General features: G+C 45.9%; 1 protein-coding gene across 1 annotated transcript; it reads right to left on the reverse strand.

Annotated features, from left to right (window-relative positions):
* Positions 1-1,332: 1,332 nt before the first annotated feature.
* SLC25A18 (solute carrier family 25 member 18) lies at positions 1,333-12,525 on the reverse strand. Its single transcript, XM_047067353.1, has 9 exons — positions 12,506-12,525; positions 11,081-11,203; positions 10,781-10,836; positions 9,547-9,637; positions 7,089-7,207; positions 3,543-3,708; positions 2,568-2,722; positions 1,905-1,980; positions 1,333-1,474 (listed from the first exon to the last, which is right to left on the reverse strand). The coding sequence occupies exons 1-9, from the start codon at positions 12,523-12,525 to the stop codon at positions 1,333-1,335; spliced, it is 948 nt and encodes a 315-aa protein (XP_046923309.1).
* Between the last annotated feature and the right edge of the window lie 7,603 nt (positions 12,526-20,128).

Raw genomic sequence — 20,128 nt, forward strand, 5'->3', positions numbered from 1 at the left:
CCAGAGGGTTCGACAGCTTTATTGAGGAAATAGTTTTATTAGCTTTGGCAGAGTCAGAAAAGAAAAGCATCTAGGGGCTTATTGGAGGAGAAGGGTTACTGTGTGTTAGGCCTAAACCCTTTCACAAAGGGCCTTTTCTTCCTCTCCTCGTTCTTTATTTTTTTCTCAGATGACGACTAATAACTGCCCAAGATCTTACCGGTAGGCAGAGTTGCAATCTAACTCAGGTCTGTCTCTGCAGCCAGACTCCAATGTGGGCTTCTCTAGAGAGAATGAGGCTACTGAGGCTGGCCGTTTTTTCATTAACATAAGTGAGATTAGATGGGGACTAATGTAAATACCAATTCTCGGAACAGGCATTTTTTACCTAAGACTTGAGCCTGCATGCTGATAGCATTTCCCTGTGGCAGCCCTCCGGCGAAGGCACTGGTGCATGGGAACTGTCACAGTGGATCCCATTCCTCAAGGTGATGCAGTTAGGAAATGATGGGGTCAAGACTTCAAACCCAGTGTAACTGAAAGATAAAGTATCCCCATGGCTGTCCTCTGACCTCATGAGTGGTGATTTGAAGGGTACGTGCTAAAGACCTGCCTCAGAGCTCATTTTCATGCATTTTGGTTCTGGGATGGATGGGGAAAGGTGGAGGGAAAACAATCCATTGCAGCGGGTCTACTGCTCCCACTAATTACAAGACGAGAGTTTAATCAGTTTTATTTAAAACCATGTTCCATGGACATTGTTCTGTGAGAGTCTGTGTGGTGCAGGACAGCCGCCCTGACGGCCCAGGCCGCTCATCGGCCTAATCTCTCAGCTGCTTGGTTTTGAACAAGGTGCTGACTTTGAGGGCTTTCATGGTCCCCTTGAACTTCTGATCCTCCTTTTCCCCCAAATCAGTGCTAGAACTAACCATAAGTTATTTAACTCAGAAATAACACTAAATCTTCAAACTGACTCAAGTGTATGGAGTTTGAGTGTGAAGTAGAAATGTAAAATGGAGAAACAACCCCTCTATCTTACTATGTGTTTGGGTCCCGCAGTTAATACACCCCAAGCACATACTATGTTTGCTGTTGAAAAGTAGGTGCTTAAGGGCTTCTGAAGCTCCCTGGTAGCTATAACCCCGCCAAAAAACAGATGCGGATATCACGAAGGGAGAACGGGACCATACCCAGCTTGCTTATTGGGATAAGAGTGTGTCTTCTGAGAGTGAGGTAGCACTACAGGTTAGAGGACAGAGTATGACATGGGGGGCGTCTCGCTCATCCCTCTCTAATCTAAGTAGAATATGCTAGAGAGCTGGCAGCAAGTAAAGGGACTTGAGCTCCAGCTCTCTACTCGAAACACTTTAAGATCCGCTCTCCAATACCAATGAAGTAGACCCCTTGGGCAATCCCAAAGAGAGGGGCTATGACCAGGGCCCGGCAGCCTGCTCCCTTCATGAGGGCGGATGGTCCCTCCTGAATCCAGATTTTCCTGCAGAGAGAGAAGAGCCCTGTGAGCTGATTGACAGGAGCGCACTGCAGACGGTGTGAAGTGATCCGCTCTCCAACATGTGCACATCTCTCCACGGAAGGTAGATGTCATTTTTCACAGCAATAGCACCTCCCGGGCCTGTGGGAGCCTTGCCCCACCCATCATGTGTGTGCAGTCTGGTTACTAAGCAGCCGGGCTGAGCCCTGGGAAAGTGGTTCAATCTGTCTTTCTGGGAGAAAGATGCTGCAGGGATGCAAGGAGAAAAAAGCTCCCTCTACATCCTGTTTCTGTTGAGAGGTTAGGGGAAGGAGCAGATCTCAAAGAAATCCAGAGCTCAGCGTAGTGCGGTGATAAACTGTTGCCCTAGGTGGGGTGTAGGTAGACATGGATACAGCCTGTGAGGGCCTATGAGGGGTGACAGGGCTCTCACCTGGTGCAGTCGGTGATCCCACTGTAGCTGTCCTCACCCAGGCCTTTTTTGAGGGTTTGGATTCGAGTTTTCAAAACTAAATCAAGCAAAAGTTAAAATAAGTAATGAACGTCTTGCTTTTGGCATCCTGTCCTCCACACGAAGTGGTTTCCTAGCAGAGCCAGTGTAGAGAAAACGGAATCCTGAGGCCAGCTCTGCCATTGTGTGATCTGGAATAGAAGATCTTCCTGGAGGAATTAGAAATGACATAGTTTCTGTAGGAAAAGTGTGAGGGTCCACCTGCCTGTTGGAGCAGCCGAGTATAGCCCTGAGGATAGGAGAAGCCCGTTCTTCCCATACTGCTTAACTCCTGCCTTTAGCCTTTTAGATTTTAACTGCCCCCACCTCGAGGAACAAAAAACTAATGAAATCAGCACCTAGGAGGTGAAGGGATTTGTCGGTGATAAGAAATAGAGCAAAGGTCTCACTGTTGCCACTTTATCTGGGAAGACTCTTGGTGAGTTTCTGCCAGTGACCACAGGTTGTGACCCAAGAGGGGTTTCAGGTTGGAACTGTTTCATTTCTGTCCTGAAAGTGGAAGATTCCTATTTATCCTATAGACAACTATACAGCTACCTAATTTGTAAAGCAACCCTTGAAGACCCTCATCTCTGATGCACTTACCGTCCAGAGGTGTTACTGTGACAGCAGCTATGGAACCCGCAACACAGCCTGACATAAAGGAATGAGCAAAGGAGGCCTTCCCGGTACGCTCGTTGAACCCAAGGTTGTTAAGGTTGGCAAACAGTGGGAAGTAGATGATGGAGAAGGGAATGTCTCTGCAGGAGAGCAAGAGGAAACACTGAGCTACCTGCTGCTTCCGGGGCTCCCACCCAAGGTCACCCGGTACGCCTTTCCAAGAGCTGTAGAGCCCAGCAGATGGTCAAAGACAAGCCCACAGTTACCTGTTCCCTCTCTGGCACCCTGTGATAATGCAGGGTGTAAGGGAGACGATGGAAGAGAGACGATGGGTTTGTCTCCCCACCCGCAGCCATTCTGTGAGGAGCCAGCAGCGGGTGCAGAGACTGGCAGTGCGTTCAGTGAGAAAGGGTGACAGGCTACGTTAGAGTTAATGAGTTGAGCAAGTGTCTGGTGAAGGGCTATCCAAGCTAAGTGTTGAGGGGATGGGGTAGGCAGGAGGGTGAAGTTCATTTATCTATTAGGTAATAGATCTCCTAATGAGATCTGATGCAAGGAAACTATCCCCTGGCCTGGGACACTTCAGACCAACTTTAAGGATTTTGGCCAAGTAGCAAAGTAAAATGAGGGATCTGTGCACTCATTTGCTTATAAATGACCCAAAGTCCTTTGTACACAGGGCATTCTTAGGTGACTTTGGACCACAGAACACCCAATACTCATGTGGGCCTGGATACTGGAGCAGGGGCCTCAAACTAGTCTTCCAGGTTATACCCATCCTCTGCAATTCTGCCCAATTCTGGACAAAATAGGAAGCATCAAGATAGTTTGCTTTCTGGGGTTTAAATGTTCTAGGAAGAATGCAGAGACAGATTGGAGCAGCAGTGCCTCTGGCCCTCTGGCCCCTCTTCCTGTTCACTGGGACCCTTCTGTGTCCCAAGCTCAGGAAGAAAGTCTCACCTGAGGAGAGTGGCGCCCAGACCCTTATAGAGACCAGACAGGCCCCGGGTGCGAAGTAGTTCCCAGGCAATAAGGGTGGCAGACGGGCGCTTGTGGGTGGGAGCCGAGGGGGTAGTGTAGGACCTGGAGGAGGAAGGCGCTGAGGCCGAGCCCTGACGATGAACTGCTGAAAGGGAGAGGACAGACACTGTCACAAGCCAGGCCCCAGCAGGTATTGCAAAACACTCACAGGAGTGTACCCCCCACTTCCTACCCCTGGGACACCTTGGGGGCAAGGCTGACATCCTGATAGAATTCTGAGGCTTGTCCTAATTTTTATTTAAGTTTTGTTTTTTTTTTTAATTTGAAAGAGAGTGAGAAGGGCAGAGACAAAGAATCTCAAGCAGGCTCCACACTCAGTGTGGAGTCCGATGCAGCGCTCGATCGCACCACCCTGGGATGATGGCCTGAGCTGAAATCAAGAGTCTGCCACAAAACTGCCTGAGCCACCCAAGCACCCCAAAGATTTTTATTTTTAACTATTTCTATACCTAATGTGGGGCTTGAAATCACAACCCCGAGATCAAGAGTTACACACTCCACCGACTTTGCCAGCCAGGAGCCCTGGATTGTCCTAATTAAAAAAAAAAAAAAAAAAAAAATGTTTATTTATTTTGAGAGAGAGAGAGAGCAAGCGAGCGGGGAAGGGCAGAGGGAAAGAGAGAGGAAGAGTGAATCTCAAGCAGGCTCCACACTGTCAGTACAGAACCTGATGTGGGGCTCCATCCCCCAAACCTCGAGATCATGACCTGAGTTGACACCAAGAGTCCAATGCTCAACCAATTGAGCCACCCAGGCGCCCCTGTCCTAATTTTAGAACATTAGTTTTTGGCTCCAAGGAAATCTTCCTAAGATGGTTATTATCTAATTTGTTGTTCCTACTGTACAAGGTGCTTCGTAAGAGCACAGCCACAGCCTGCCCAGCTCCCTTCATAGGAAGTTATAGCAGCACCTGCCCCTACCTGCCAGGTCCTTATCCTCCTGTTAAAACTTGCTTTTGGTCTGGCTGCCATTTCTAAACCATCTCTGAGCTATTTACAGAGATCCTATTGGCACTTTGGGACATTGGAGTCCCATATGCCTTCTGCCTAATGTGTAAAGCAGCAAATTCTTTTTGTCCAAACGCTTTCTCCTTCAGACTTCCAGAGGTGCCTCCTTGATCCAGTATTCCAAAATTAAGTGAACGTGGTCTTTATACCCTTCACCATTTGATAGAATTTGATTCTTCATTTTAGTTGAATAATTCGGAGCCTGCAATTTGATGAGTTAAACATCTAATAAATAGAATGGAATTTTTTTCTCCTGAGCATTTCAAGTACAAGCATTTCATATGTGGGTGAGTCTCCTTAATGACCACAGGGTTCAACACACTGAAATTGTGTATTTGTTTTCTTCTCACTGTCTGAGAAGCTTTGTCTAGATTTTAGGTCCTTGCTAAAAAGAAGTTATTTCATATCCCAATTTTGTTTGATACCTAGCAGGGCAACATTTCATATTAAGAAAGCTAGTTACCACACATTTTCTTGTGGTAGCAATCTAGGTGCAGGCCTCAAACAATTAGCTTTAAGAAGGTAGTTAATCAGAGGCACCTGGGTGGCTCCATCAGTTAGGCATCTGATTCTTGGTTTCCACCCAGGTCATGATCTCACCGTTTGTAGGTTCAGGCCCCACCTTGGGCTCCATGCTGACAGTATGGAGCCTGCTTGGGATTCTCTCTCTGCTGCTTCCTTTCTCTCTTTCTCTCTCTCTCTCTCTCTCAAAAATAAATTTATTAAAAGAAAAGGTAATTAATCAATGGACATTATTTTCCCCACTGTCTGCTTTAGATAGGTACATAATTCATCCATTCATTCATAGCCTTTCACTTTTTATGTGTTTTAGGAGTACTGAAAACTCTCATCTGAGTTAAAAAACAAAATCTTCGGGGCGCCTGGGTGGCGCAGTCGGTTAAGCGTCCGACTTCAGCCAGGTCACGATCTCGCGTTCCGTGAGTTCGAGCCCCGCGTCGGGCTCTGGGCTGATGGCTCAGAGCCTGGAGCCTGCTTCCGATTCTGTGTCTCCCTCTCTCTCTGCGCCTCCCCCGTTCATGCTCTGTCTCTCTCTGTCTCAAAAATAAATAAACGTTGAAAAAAAAAATTAAAAAAAAAAAATCTTCCAGAGCTTTTACTCTTTGTAGATCAAAACACTCTTTCCAGTGCCCAAACTTTATTTTTGCTGCAGTGTTATGTGCTTCAGGCTAGTCTGATCCAACCCAGAAAGCCAGTTGATTCTAGCACACACGTGCATAGTTGGTTTGAGGAGGGGAAGGACACCCACATTCATTGACGACCTTCCCAGGTGCCATGTTAGGCACGTCACACATTGACTCATTTAATTCAGGCATTGTGGTTTCCCTCTAAGGAGAAGCCCTCTGCTCCACCCCTGGGGCTGGCCTCCCTTCTACCAGATAGCATTAGCTTGTTCTTAATGTATGCCTTGGTACCTACACCACTCTATATTTTTGAAAGGATCAGGATTTAGGAAAATTCTCTTCCAGAGAAAACAAAAACAATAGAAATGGTTCTCTTGTCCCTTGTTATGCCTTCCCACTAACAGCCAGCTTCTGTAGCATAATAGAATGTCTATTGAGAGAAATATTTGTGATCAGGATGTTGACACTTCTTAAAATCTTTAGAAAATCAAGCCTAAATGTCATGGTGATATGATAGAGGTATGAGGGAATTTTCTGTCCCTCTGAGTCAAGTTTCTCATTTCTGCTATTTTTTCTGAACTGGAAGTGTTGAAATCTAGAATAGATGGTTACTATTAAGACCATCTGACCAAACTGTTAAGATGGTTAACATAAGACTTCTAAGGGTGCCTGGCTGGCTCATCAGTAGAACATGTGACTCTTGATCTTGGGGTTGTAAGTTTGAGCCCTGCAATGGGTATAAAGATGACTTAAAAACACAAAAAATCTTGAGGCGCTTGGGTGGCTCAGTCTGTTAAATGTCTGACTCCTGATACTGGCTCAGGTCATGATCTCACAGTTTGTGAGTTCGAGCCGCATGTTGGGCTCTGAGCTGACAGTGCAGAGCTTGCTTGGGATTCTCTTTTTCTCTCTCTCTGGCCCTCCCCCCCCAAATAAATAAATAAGCTTAAATAAATAAATAAATCTTAAAAAAAAAAAAAAAAAGAGGCTCCAGGGTCGCTCAGTCGGTCAAGCATCCGACTCTGATATCAGCTCAGGTCGTGATCTCATGGTTTGTGAGTCTGAGTCCTAGGCTAGGCTCTGTGCTGAGAGTGTGGACCCTGATTTGGATTCTCTCTCTCTCCCTCTCTCTCTGACCCTCACCCACTCGTGCTCACTCTCCCCTCTCTCTCAAAATAAATAAACAAAAAAAAGACTTCTACTGACCCAGAAAGCTGATTCAATAACACAGTCTAGCAAATGAGTGTAGAATGTGGGGGAATCTATTCTGATCACAGCCCTTTATTAATCTCATGTGGAGTTGGGAGAGACCTCACCCAAGCGGCCAGCATCCTGCAGCTGAATCTTGAGCATTTCCATGGGGCAAGTGACCACCACTTGGCACATTCCAGCTCCACATCCAGCTAGCATCTCCATCTTCAGGTTCCGCTGCATCCTGTGGGACCATGAGTCAGGCTCTTTCAGCGTCAGGCTAGCCCTGCCACCCACCCTGGCCCCATCTACCTTCCCTTGGTAGTTGGGGCTTTCCATGCATGGTATTTAGCTGTGTTCAGATCAGCTGGGTGAATAATCACCTGGCCCTCAAACTAAGCCTCTTTAAAACATGAAACTACCTTTAAATCAGGCTGCCAGGGAGGTAGCACCTGCATAGAAGTTGAAACTAGTAAAATGAAACTACCCATTGCAGGGATTTGATTGTCCCTGATCCCTTCAGCAATATCACTAGGGCAACGGGAGGCACAGAGAGTATTAGAAAGTGTTTGGGTTGATTTTCAAAAATTTATCAGCATAAAAACAGACACATAGATCAATGGAACAGAATTGAAAGCCCAGAAATATACCCCCGAATATACAGTTAACCAATATCTCACACGGGAGCCAAGAATTCTCAGTGGCGAAACGACAGTCTCCTCGATAAATTGTACTGGGAAAAATCAGATATTCACATGTAAAAGAATGACACTTAAACCCCTATCTTACACCACTTATGAAAATTAATTCAAAATGTATTAAAGACTTAAATGTAAGACCTGAAATCATAAAACTCCTAGAAGAAAACACAGGCAAAGCCCCTTGATATGGGTCACCTAAAACACAAGCAGCAGGAGAAAAAAAAAAAGTGTGGCTACTTCAAACAGCAAAGGGAACGTCAACAACATGAAAAGGCAACTTATGGAATGGAAATAAATATTTGTAATTAAATAAATCATATATCTGACAAAGGCTTAATATCCAAATATACAAAGCAATCATACAACTGAATAACAAAGAACAACAAATAATCCAATTAAAAATAGGCAAAGGACCTGAAGAGATATTTTCCAAAGAATATATTATTTTTTTAACTTTTTATTTTTGAGAGAGAGAAAGGAAGAGAGGGAGACAGAAAGAGAGAGAGGGGGAGACAGAATCTGAAGCAGGCTTCAGGCTCTGAGCTGTCAGCACAGAGCCTGACGTGGGGCTCGAACTCATGAACTGTGAGATCATGACCTGAGCTGAAGTTGGATGCTTAACTGACTGAGCCACCCAGGCTCCCCTCCAAAGAAGATAAATGACCAACAGGTACATGAAAAGGTGCTCAACATCATTAGCCATCAGGGAAATGCACATCAAAACCACAATGAGATATCACTGCACACCTGTTAGAATGTTTATCATCAAAGAGACAGATGGTAAATGCTGGCATGGATGTGGTGAAAAGGGAACCCTGTGCACTACTGGTGGGAATGTAAATTGGTGCAGTCAGTATGGGAAACAGTATGGAGGTTCCTCAAAAGTTAAAAACAGAACTACCACATGATCCAGTAATTCCATTTCTGTGTATATATCCGAAGGAGACAAAACACTATGTCAACAAGATATCTGCACCCCCATGTTCACAACAGCCAAGATATGGAAACAACCCACGTGTTCATGGACAGATAAGTAGATGCAGAAAGTGTGTGTGTGTGTGTGTGTGTATATATATATATATATATAACACAATACAATGTTATTCAGCCATAAAACAAGGAAATCCTGCCATCTAAACATGGACTTTGAGGGCACTATGCTAAGTGAAATAAGGCAGACAAGAGTAAAACGAATAACTCAATGGTCTTGTTTACATGAGGAATCTAAAAAAAAGCCAAACTCATTGAAAAAAGGATCAGGTTTATGGTTATCAGAGGCTGGGGGTGGGAGGTGGGGGACAGGAATTAGGTGAAGGTGGTCTGTAGGCACAAACTTCCAGTTATAATAAGTAATGACAGCATGATGACTATGGTCAACACTGCTCTATGGTACATTTGAAAGTTGCTAAGAGAACAGATCCTAAATGTTCTCACTGCGAGGAAAAAAACTTTTTTTGGTAACTATATGAAGTCATGGATGTTAACTAAACTCATTGTAAGCATTTCACAGTATATCTACCTCAGGTCATTATACGGCACAAACATTACACACTGTATAAACTTATACAGTGTGGTACTGCAATTATGGCTCAATAAAACCAAAAAGATGTTCATCAGCTAGTTGATGAATATATGTGTATATATATTCTATAATGGTCTATCATCTATCACCTATCATCTAGAACTTTCAAATTACAACAGTTCATTTTCTCCTTGAGTTTGCACTTGCCCGAACATCTGCAGCCAACCTTCAGCCATTTGTGTGCACGTTTAGATACATGAAGACAGGTAAACCAGCACATTCCTCTCCCTGTCACCTTCCCCCAAACTACAGACATAGGGTGAAGGACTTCCATCCCACAGCCCCCTGGCCTGGCCATACCCATCCTCCATTAGCAGCTGCCGGAAGAAGTCATTGGCTGCCAGCTTGATGGCCTTCTCTGGAGTGACCAAGGTTAGGTTCACTGCAGCCCCTGCAAGTAAAAAACCAGGATGAGCTAAGGCCATCTGAAAAGTAACAATTCTTGGAGCACCTGGCTGGCTCAGTTGGTAGAGCATATGACTCTTGATCTCAGGATTGTTCAAATTCAAGCCCCACGTTGGGTGTAGAGTTTACGTAAACATTTAAATAAAAACTATTTTAAAAAGGAACAATTATCTGAGTCTTCCACTCATATAAACAACCTCCTCTCAGACCTAGCCAGGTAGGTTTCTGGGAGTAACTGGGGTCTTGGGAGGAAGGGGTGTTGAGGAGGGCTCCTCTGCCTATTTTATAGAAACATGATTTTTTTTTTTTCATCTCCCTACTTTGACTCCCCTCCCTCCACATTTCCCTTTTTCACGTATGTGTTTCCTTTATGGGCTTATTAGTGCAGTTATAAGGAAGGTATTTTTGTCTTTGCTAGTGCTGCCCATCTCTGATGATAAGTGAACAGTTCCCCAAATCAAGCCCCAATAAGAAGGTCCTGGGGGACAGGGATCGGTTTCCATTACTCTGTGCTTTACTAGCCCAGTCCCACTGGCAGCTCTTTGAGTCACAGAGGTTTTTACTTTATTTCTCAGGGGTTCTACATCAGCTCCTTCTCAACGCCAGTTTTGTATCCACTTTCCAATCTGTAATCATGGCTGTGCGGGGACACTGCAAGGTACAGGGACAGCACTGGCTTGTGTCAGGGAAGAGCCATCCAGTAACTCCCTTTCAGGAGCTCAAAACCCTTTCCATTCTCTTCCCTGTCAGCCTCTCCCCCTTCAGCCCTAAATGAGAAGTGGGGGGGAAGGGAAATGTGGGGGCCAGCATCACCCAGTGAGACAGTAGTGGTGCCATGATGAAAACTAGGGCTCCTGGGTTGCTCCAGTGTGCTCACTGGTGCTCCCTAAAACCTCACCATAACTGCCTCTGTCTCCACCAAGGAACGAGGGGGGTGGGGGGGCTTGTGAAAAACAAATGTGGCTTAGGATCACGTGGTAGCCCAGGCCCTGCCCCAGGAGCTCCCTGGGCAGAAGAAACACCAATTCCCAATGTTCTATAAACCCACAAAGTCTGGTGTCCTGTACTGCACCCTCTGTTCTCACTTTACCCAAGCCAGCCTTCCCCCAGGGATGCATGATAAGCCCACCTCGGTACATGCCCAAGAAGCCTTCCGCCCTGGCAGTTTTCACCAGGCAGTCTATCCTAGAAGCAGAGGCCAGAAAATGAAGTCAGTGGTGAGCAAGACGCTGCTCTATCAGCCCCGCTTCCCCTACCCCCGTGTCCTAATCCTGCTGGTCACACCCCAGTTGACCACCTCCCCTGACCCCACTCTACCCCCACAATGCATGACTCTCTAAATAAAGAGATGGGAAAGAATGAGGCCCCATATTCCTCCCTTGGGAGTCCCCCTCTCCCTGCTCACCCCATTCCCCTCACCAATACTTACATTCCTTTGTAGATATCTTTTCCATGTTGATTCTGCAGCCGAGTCTTGGCCAAGTCGATGGGGAACACACAAGTCACCCCAACAAGCCCTGCCACACCTCCATTGATGAGTTTTGCTGTAATACTAGTCCGTGAGGAGGAGGGAGGCAAAGAATAAGTGAGGGAGGCAGAGAGACACAGGAGTTCTGAGGGAGGCTGGCTGCAGAAAGCTGCACAAAGCCAGGACTAGATGGGGGGTGGGGGTGGGGGTGGGGGCAGAGAGGGTGGGAACAGCAGCCCCACCTCAGCTCCACACCAGAGACCCCTCTTCTTAGCCTGCTTCCTTGACTGCAGCACCTCCTTGGCCAACCTAACCTGGGGCTCCCTCCCCCAGAGACAGGTGAGGGGCTGGGGGCCAGGGCCCCCTCCAGGGGCTCTGCACTCACCAGGACTTAGGCATCTTAACCCCTCCAGGAAAATGGTCCTCAAGCTAGGATGCTGCAAAGGCTTTTGGGAAGGAGGTCCAGAGTGCCAACTCTGCCCCCTGGGGCCCTGCTCACCTCAGAGCAGTCCCTCACAGCTTCCACCCAGGGCCTGTTTTTCAGCTGATCCCCACCTTTAGAGCCACATAAGGAAGTTTTCAAACAGATTGCAATTTTATTTTGGCATAAGGTCACTCAGAATGGAATTTGAATCCTGGCTATGCTGTTTACTTAAACAAGTTACCTCACTTCTCTGATCCTTTGTCCACCCCGCCCCCCACCCCGTTGTAAAACTGGCCTCAAGGGATTTTGTGAGGATTAAATAAGTTAATGCACTTGGTAAATGATAGCTATTATTTATAATAAGAGAACCTGCTTCTAGTCAGCGTAAGATAACCAGGGTTAAAGTATTGAGATTATCTGATTCTAGCCAAAAGTAAAAAAAAAAAAAAAAAAGTCACACTTTACATAATGTGAGCCCCCTTATCCAGAAATTTTAGAAGACTGAAAATAGAAACTGAAAGACTGAAAACAGAAAATAAAGCTTCCTCAGTCTCCTTGGAACCTAGTAATATCTCATTATCTTTCAGGCCAAGGGCAGCTGTGAGCAAAATATTTGGAGGTAGATTACCTGGAAGTAGTAGGAATAGATAATAGATTTTCTCACATCTGAACCCTGATTTCACAAACAAGCAACTTTGTGAAAACAAATAGAATTGTGACTGAAATTCTGCAGTCTGAGAAGATGTAGTTCAAACAATGACACTATATATTATATACACATACACACACACATATATATATATATATATATATACACACACACATAGTATACTGGGGGGAAATGAGTCTCGCTTGCTCCTCCCCAGGACTCAGGAATCTGGTAAAGAAGCTGAATGATGTGTTGTTACCACATGTTACCACAGAAACCCAGCCCAGAGAGTTGGCCATCTCAGCCAGTTTACCTCAAATCCTGGCTGGACATTCTGCTGGTGGGTCCCTGGGACACAGGCTGCTGGCTCCTCAGGGAGATGGCTGGCCGAGGCAGATGTGGTGCCTGTGTCCTGGACTGTGGCCCACCGCAGCAGAGTGGAGAGAACACGGGTGTCAGTGGAGACTGGCCTGAGCCACCCTCCTGATGAGCCTCCGCAGGCCAGTTTCCTCCTCTATGACATGATCAGAACAGCACTCATCTCATGGTATGAGAAACCTTACATGTACTGGGACAGAACATTATTAATGGATCAATACTGCCAACTGGCTCCGTTACTTTTCCTTCATGAAACTTTTTGGACTTTGGGGATTGAGATTGGAAGAAAGGCAATGAGAGAGAAGGACAACGGGCCCAAACTAGGCTCAAGGAGAGGAGTTCTGGGACATTTGGAAGAAGAGCCTGGAAGCGGTGGTGAGGGAAGCTGATGGTACAAAACCGGGATTTTAAGAGTTGCTATGGACTAGGAACGCCTCTTGTCAGGCCCATGAACCACAATAAAACACAGAAATGTTCTGAAGTTATTTTTTGGCTCTTAAAATGTGTTTTCTGAACTTCCTATGATCCTGTTGAAAGACTAAGCTGCTTTAAGTCTCGGGGCTTATGTATAATGGATACATATGGAAAGCAGGTGTCAAAAAGTCAGGGACGGTGTCAAAAAGTCAAAGCTACAATAATAGTAATTATTGCAGCTTTTTTTTTGGGCGAGGGAGGTCCTGTTTGACCCCAGTGGGGCAGTGTCAGGAAGAGTTCTCTGGGTGCTCCCATGGAGGCTGGCTTGAGCTCTGAGGAGTCTTTCTCCAGGCTCACTTCAAGCTGTGTTAGGGTCCCCTTCCTCTCCCATGCTCCTCATTGGTCCCTGAGGCTGCTGGCAATTTTCTGTTGTCTCCAAGGGTTTTGTTTTGGGGAAGACCAGAGAGAGATCAGTTCTCTTGGTGTATATTGACCCATGCAGAAAAAATTTATTGAGTGCCAGGCACTGACTGTTCCAGATCTGGGGATAGAAGACTGAACCAAAGAGTACAATCCTAGTTGTCAGGGGCTTAAATTTTAAAGGAGGAGACAAGCAATAAATGAAATAAGTAAAACAGGCACCTGGGTGGCTTGGTCAGTTAAGCATCTAACTTTGGCTCAGGCCATTATCTCATGGTTCATGAGTTCGAGCTGACAGCATGGAGCCTGCTTGGGGATTCTCTCTCTCTCTCTCTCTCTCTCTCTGCCCCTCCCCCCATGTGTGTGCTCTCTCAAAATAAATAAATAAACTTAAAAAAAATGAAATAAGTAAATCCTAAACCAGATACTGATAAATTCTCTGGAGAAAAAAATGTAGAAGGGAAGGAAGATAGGAAAATGTCAGTGGGGTGGGTGTTTGGTGGCTTAACCAAGAAAGGATTCATTGAGGTGACTTGAGCATTCAGAGGAGGTGAGAGGGCAAGCCATGCGGGTTTGTGGGAAAGCACACTCAAGGCAGAGCAAGTGCAAAGACCCTGTAAGCAGAGACTGGTGAGTTGAAGGAACAGTGAGGTGGCCAGGAAGCGTGAACAGGGATGTGCAATAAAGACAAAGAGCGATAACGGGCAGAAGCATGACCTTGTAAGGCCTTGGAAGCTCTTTGGCTGTTATTCTGAATGAAAAGAGAAACAACTGGAGAGTTTTGAGCAGAGAAATGACATGCTCTTGACAGGACTATTTGGCTGCTGTGTTGAGAATAGGCAACAGAGGGCTCAAGATAAAAGCAGAAAGATCAATTAAATTATTGCAGGAATCTAGGCAAGAGGTAAAAAGGCTGCTTGCTCAGGGTATATGGGTGGAGAGGGAGTGAGAAATGGTTTAATTATGGGTGTATGTTGAACGCAAGGCCAACAGGATTTCCTGACAGAACAGATGTGAGAGACAAAGGGACTAGTTAAGGAGACACCAAAGTTTTTGTCTGAGAAACTGGAAATTTCGAACATGGTGTTTGGACCCAGAATGTATAAAACTTGGATCTGTTGGAGAAATAGGAAGCTGGTCTGCAGAGAAAGAAACAGAAAAGTGAAGCAAAGATATCTGGAGGAGAAACAAAAGACGGAGATAGTCCTAATGTTGTTTAAAATCCCAGTTTCCAGTTCACTCCTGGATGCCAGTTGCATTCCTGTCCTTGGATTTTGTGAGACACTCAACAGTCCTGTCAATCGTCATTATTGCTTAACTTGCTAGAATGTGTTTCTGATACTCCCAACCAAAAGAGACTTCTATCCCCTAAACTAGGAGAGGGGAGGATTTGCAAATTATAAACCTGAAGCATGGACTCAGAGAAAGCAGGGAACAGGCTGTGAAGAAACCCTTTTCCAGGCTGAGAGGCTGGCAGTTCTTGTGTGGTGCCCCCAGTCACTCTTGAGGCTCCAACCACGTGCCTCCAAAAGCTGGAGCTTTAGGGAACTTGTGGGAAAATGCCAGGAAAAAAATTTTTGATGTTTATTTATTTTTGAGAGAGAAAAACAGAGTGTGGGTGGGGGAGGGGCAGGGAGAGAAGGAGACACAGAATCCAAAGCAGGCTCCAGGCTCTGAGCTGTCAGCACAGAGCCCTATGAGGGGCTCGAACTCACGAACCATGAGATCATGACCTGAGCCGAAGTCAGACGCTTAAGCAACTGAGCCACTCAGGCACAAAATGTCAGGAAATTAAAGTGTGTCAGCTGTTCTTTGAGACACTCACAAAGTTGTTATGAGAGAAAGATGTGTTGTAATCCCGGAACGGCACCTTAAAAGTAGATAAGAAACAATGGGACATTTAAAAAACCCTGTCAGTCTGAAAGCAGAGATTCAAATAATTGAAAATCTTGCAGCCATATTCCCTGCTTTTTCTAGAACAAAATTACTAGTTTATAAATTGTGGTTCACTGGATTTTGGAATAGGGGTATTTAAGAGAATTCAGAGAAATTAGGGACACCCGAATCCCAGGGCCATAGTGCTTTCACGAGGCAGATGTGATAATGTCTCCAACCTCTAAGTGCATTTGCCTGTTGGTGTGTAGTGTGGGCACGCACTGCAGAGCACCCCCACCCCATGGGACTGGGCCATGCCACTGTAAGTCCCAGGCCAGGCAGTTCTCTTGGACAGACTTAGTATTCAAGGACTGGGCCACACAAGATTTCTGGCGCCAGTAAACACATTAGCAAAACGGAGTCAACAAAGAGGAAACTGACAGTGAGCCAGTGAACGTTTTAAAGGAGTCATCACTCCCCAAATCCCAAACTTGGCAACAGAGTTCGTACTTGCTCAATACCTCAGGTAATCCATTGGCCCAAGTGTTAGTCACCCTAGAAACGCGTGGGGAGTGCTGACTGTGCCAGTGGCCACAGTTTCAGGCAGCCAGGATGCAGCTGAGAACAAAAACAAGGTCCCTGCTGGTTCCAGCCCTGACAGGAATAGACTTCCAGAGCACCCTCCCACCAGGGGCGCTCCTGGGCACCGTTCTCTCCATATATAGGACTTGAAGGATCCCAGGCAAGGGAAATTCTTCCGGCAAGCCCAGCCTTGGGGCAGCCATTTGCCTGACCAAGTTGCTCCCTACACTGCCAAAGAATTTAGTAAACAAATGGATACTGACTAAAATATTTAGCTTTAAAAAAAAAATTTTTTTTTTTAGGATTTTTAAAAAAAGTTTTTATTTATTCATTTTTAAGAGAGACAGAGAGAGCACGTGCATGCATGCAAGTGGGGGAGAGGCAGAGAAAGAAGGGGACAGAGGATCCAAAGTAGGCTCTGCTGGGACAGCACAGAGCCTGATGCTGGGTTCAAACCCATGAATCATTAGATCATGACCTGAGCCAAAGGCACATGCCTAACCTACTGAGCCACCCAGGCACCCTGTTTAATTTCCTTTTTTTAGTAATCTCTACACCCAACGTGGGGCTTGAATTCACAACTCCAAGATCAAGCGTAGTAGACTCCTCTGACTGAGCCAGGTGTGCTCTATGTGTTAGACTATTGGCCAATAGATAATATTTCACCTGTTCTCTCTTCGAAATGGAATTTAGAAAAATAGTATTTGGGGAGTACTGGGGTAGTAATACTAATTATTTAAGCACTGGGATACAGAATTATGAGTATCGACATCTGGAACTCTTTGGGACCAAAGGAGAGAAGGACAGGATATATACATATAAAAAAAGTAATCTTTATCTGGATAACAGAGGCTCCCTGTCATTGCCTCTGGCTGCAGTATCTGGTCATGACGTTGAATTATCTCACATTGGGAAGATAAGTGCATTTATAGTTTGACACGTGATTATTGATCCATATTTAGAAGGGGGAAATTTAGGGGCAACTGGCTGGCTCAGTCGATAGAACATGTGACTCTTGATCTTGAGGTTGTAAGTTTGAGCCCCACACTGGGGGGCAGAGATCACATGAAAAAATAAAATTTTTTTTTTTTAATTTTTTTATTTTATTTTATTTTTGGGACAGAGAGAGACAGAGCATGAACGGGGGAGGGGCAGAGAGAGAGGGAGACACAGAATCGGAAACAGGCTCCAGGCTCTGAGCCATCAGCCCAGAGCCCGACGCGGGGCTCGAACTCACGGACCGCGAGATCGTGACCTGGCTGAAGTCGGACGCTTAACCGACTGCGCCACCCAGGCGCCCCAAAATATTTTTTTAAAAAAAGGAAAAAATGTGAATGAATGGGAAATGGTATGCCTCTGCACGTCCCCAGACATCAAAGGGTGGGATGCAGTGATACAACTGTTGTAGTTCTTCATTACTGCATTTCCAGGAACCCCCATTCTCTCTTACCGTTCACCTGGTGGGGACTACCATGTTCCTAAAATGTGATGCTATTCTCCTGGGTAGTGTTGATTACCTGAGGATGGGCCCCTGACTTAATAGGTCATTTAATTTCCCTTATAGGTATTTTTTTTAATTTTTTAAAATGTTTATTTTTGAGAGAGAGACAGACAGACAGAGACAGAGAGAGAGCATGAGTGGGCAGGGGGGCAGAGAGAGAGAGAGGGAGACACAGAATCTGAAGCAGGCTCCAGGCTCTGAGCTGTCAGCACAGAGCCTGACATGGGGCTTGAACTCATGAACTTTGAGATCATGACCTGAGCTGAAGTCGCATGCTTAACGGACTGAGTCACCCAGGTGCCCCTTAATTAATTTTTACAGAGAGAGCACTCAGGTGTGCACAAATGAGTGGGGGTGGGGCAGAGGGGGAAAGAGAATCTTAAGCAGGCTCTATGCCTGCAGGGCTTGACAAGAGGTAGGCTCGATGCAGAGGTTGACGCGGGGCTTAGGGCTCGATCCCACAACCTTGAGATCATGACCTGAGCTGAAATCAAGAGCTGGGACCCTGGGGCACCTGTGTGGCTCAGTCGGTTAAGCATCTGCCTTCAGCTCAGGTCATGATCTCATAGTTTGTGAGTTGGAGCCCTGCATCGGGCTCTGTGCTGACCTGGAGCCTGCTTCAGATTCTGTCTCCCTCTCTCTCTGCCCCTCCCCAGCTCACTCTATCTCTCTCAAAAATAAATAAACATTAAAAAAAAAAAAAAGGGAGTTGGGACGCTTAACCAACTGAGCCACCCAGGAGCCCTGACCTCTACAGTTATCTTTTTTTTTTTTTTTAATTTATTTTTTAAACGTTTATTTGTTTTTGGGACAGAGAGAGACAGAGCATGAACGGGGGAAGGGCAGAGAGAGAGGGAGACACAGAATTGGAAAGAGGCTCCAGGCTCTGAGCCATCAGCCCAGAGCCTGACGCGGGGCTCGAACTCACGGACCGCGAGATCGCGACCTGGCTGAAGTCGGACGCTTAACCGACTGCGCCACCCAGGCGCCCCTCTACAGTTATCTCAAAGAAGAGATTGTTTAGCTTCTTTACAGATTTTGTCTGTAACATAACACTTGGGACTGATCTGCAGTCATGTTTACTGTCATGTGGTATGTGGTTTGGGAAACAGAGAGATCATTTGTAGCAAGAGAGATGGATAAAGCAGAACAAGAGAGAGAGCAGAGAGTTCTGGTGGGGTTTGAAGCCCTGACTATACAGTGACCCACTTCATTCTCAACCTTAGGTACCAAAGGGATATTTCATGAATTGACTTATTGTCTTCTTGCTGTTGTTTTGGGGTGTTATGACTTATTGTCTTAAGCAAATTAAAATTAGTTTTTGTAATTGGGTAGCCAGAGTTTTTTTTTTTTTTTCCTTTTCTCTTTTTTTTTTTTTTTTTTGAGAGAGAGAGAGACCAGGCATGAGTGAGCAAGGGATAGAGAGAGAAGGAGAGAGAGAATCCCATGCAGGCTCTGCACTGTCAGGGCTGAGCCTGAAGTGGGGCTCAAGCTCACCTGAAGTGGGACTCAAACTCATGAATCATGAGATCATGACCTGAGCTGAAGTCAAGTGCTTAACCGACTGAGCCACCCAGGCGCCCAAGTAGCCAAAGAGTTCTTAATAAGCAAACTTTTTAAAGAACTCTCAAATTCCATTTTATTGCAATTGAGATGCTTAGATAGTGAATACTGTAAGTGTTCAGAGATGTGCAAGGCCATTCCAGCCTGGCTTGGAAGATCTAGAAGTGGTCTTAAGAAATAAGGGAAGCAGGGCGCCTGGGTGGCTCAGTCGGTTGGGCATCCGACTTCGGTTCAGGTCATGATCTCACAGTCCGTGGGTTCGAGCCCCACATCGGGCTCTGTGCTGACAGCTCAGAGCCTGGAGCCTGTTTCGGATTCTGTGTCTCCCTCTCTCTCTGACCCTCCCCCGTTCATGCTCTCTGTCTCAAAAATAAATAAACGTTAAAAAAAAAATTAAAATTAAAAAAAAAAATAAGGGAAGGGCGCCAGGGTGGCTCAGTCAGTTAAGCGTCTGACTCTGGTCTTGGCTCAGGACATGATCTCACAGTTCATGGGACCGAGTACCACGCTGGGCTCTGCGCTGATAGCATGGAGCCTGCTTGGGATTCTCTCTCTCCCTCTCTCTCTGCCCCTTCTCCACTTTCATTCTCTGTCTCTAAATAAATAAACTTAAAAAAAAAAACATAGGGAGGTGCTTGCTTCACCAGCACATGTACTAAAAAAAATAAGGGAAAGTTTCTAAGAAGAGGAGGGGAGGTGGCCTGGACACAGCACTGTGTGAGCACCTAAGGGGGCCAAGCAAAGGGCTGAGGGCACAGCTCACCGCCCTGGCTGGCTCACCAGAACGGTGGAAAAGGGCTACAAAAGTAGGTTAGGTCAGGCATGGAGAACCTGGGGCTTGCCCAATATAGTTTGTGCCCCCTAAATTAACTTTTCACCAATTTGATCCTGCAGGCAGTAAAAAAATACTGAATACTTTCAAGGGGGAAAGCACACTGTTGAATGTGGTATGAGGACAATGCAGGAAGAACAGGTTGAGAAAAGGAAATTTCGTGCGAGAAGCCAGATAGGTGGCATGATGGCAAAGCAATAAGGTAGAGAGAAAAGTGGGGTGGTGGAGAGTGCAGAGGGCAAGGGTTAGTTGGGAGAGAACTTTTTTTTTTTTTTAATGTTTATTTACTTTTGAGACAGAGAGAGACAGAGCATGAACAGGGGAGGGTCAGAGAGAGGGAGACACAGAATCTGAAACAGGCTCCAGGCTCT

This window comes from Lynx rufus, unplaced genomic scaffold (genome assembly GCF_022079265.1).
Source record: "Lynx rufus isolate CCGP_SWC_20201006 ecotype Redwood Valley unplaced genomic scaffold, mLynRuf1.p SCAF_7, whole genome shotgun sequence".
Lineage (NCBI taxonomy): Eukaryota > Metazoa > Chordata > Mammalia > Carnivora > Felidae > Lynx > Lynx rufus.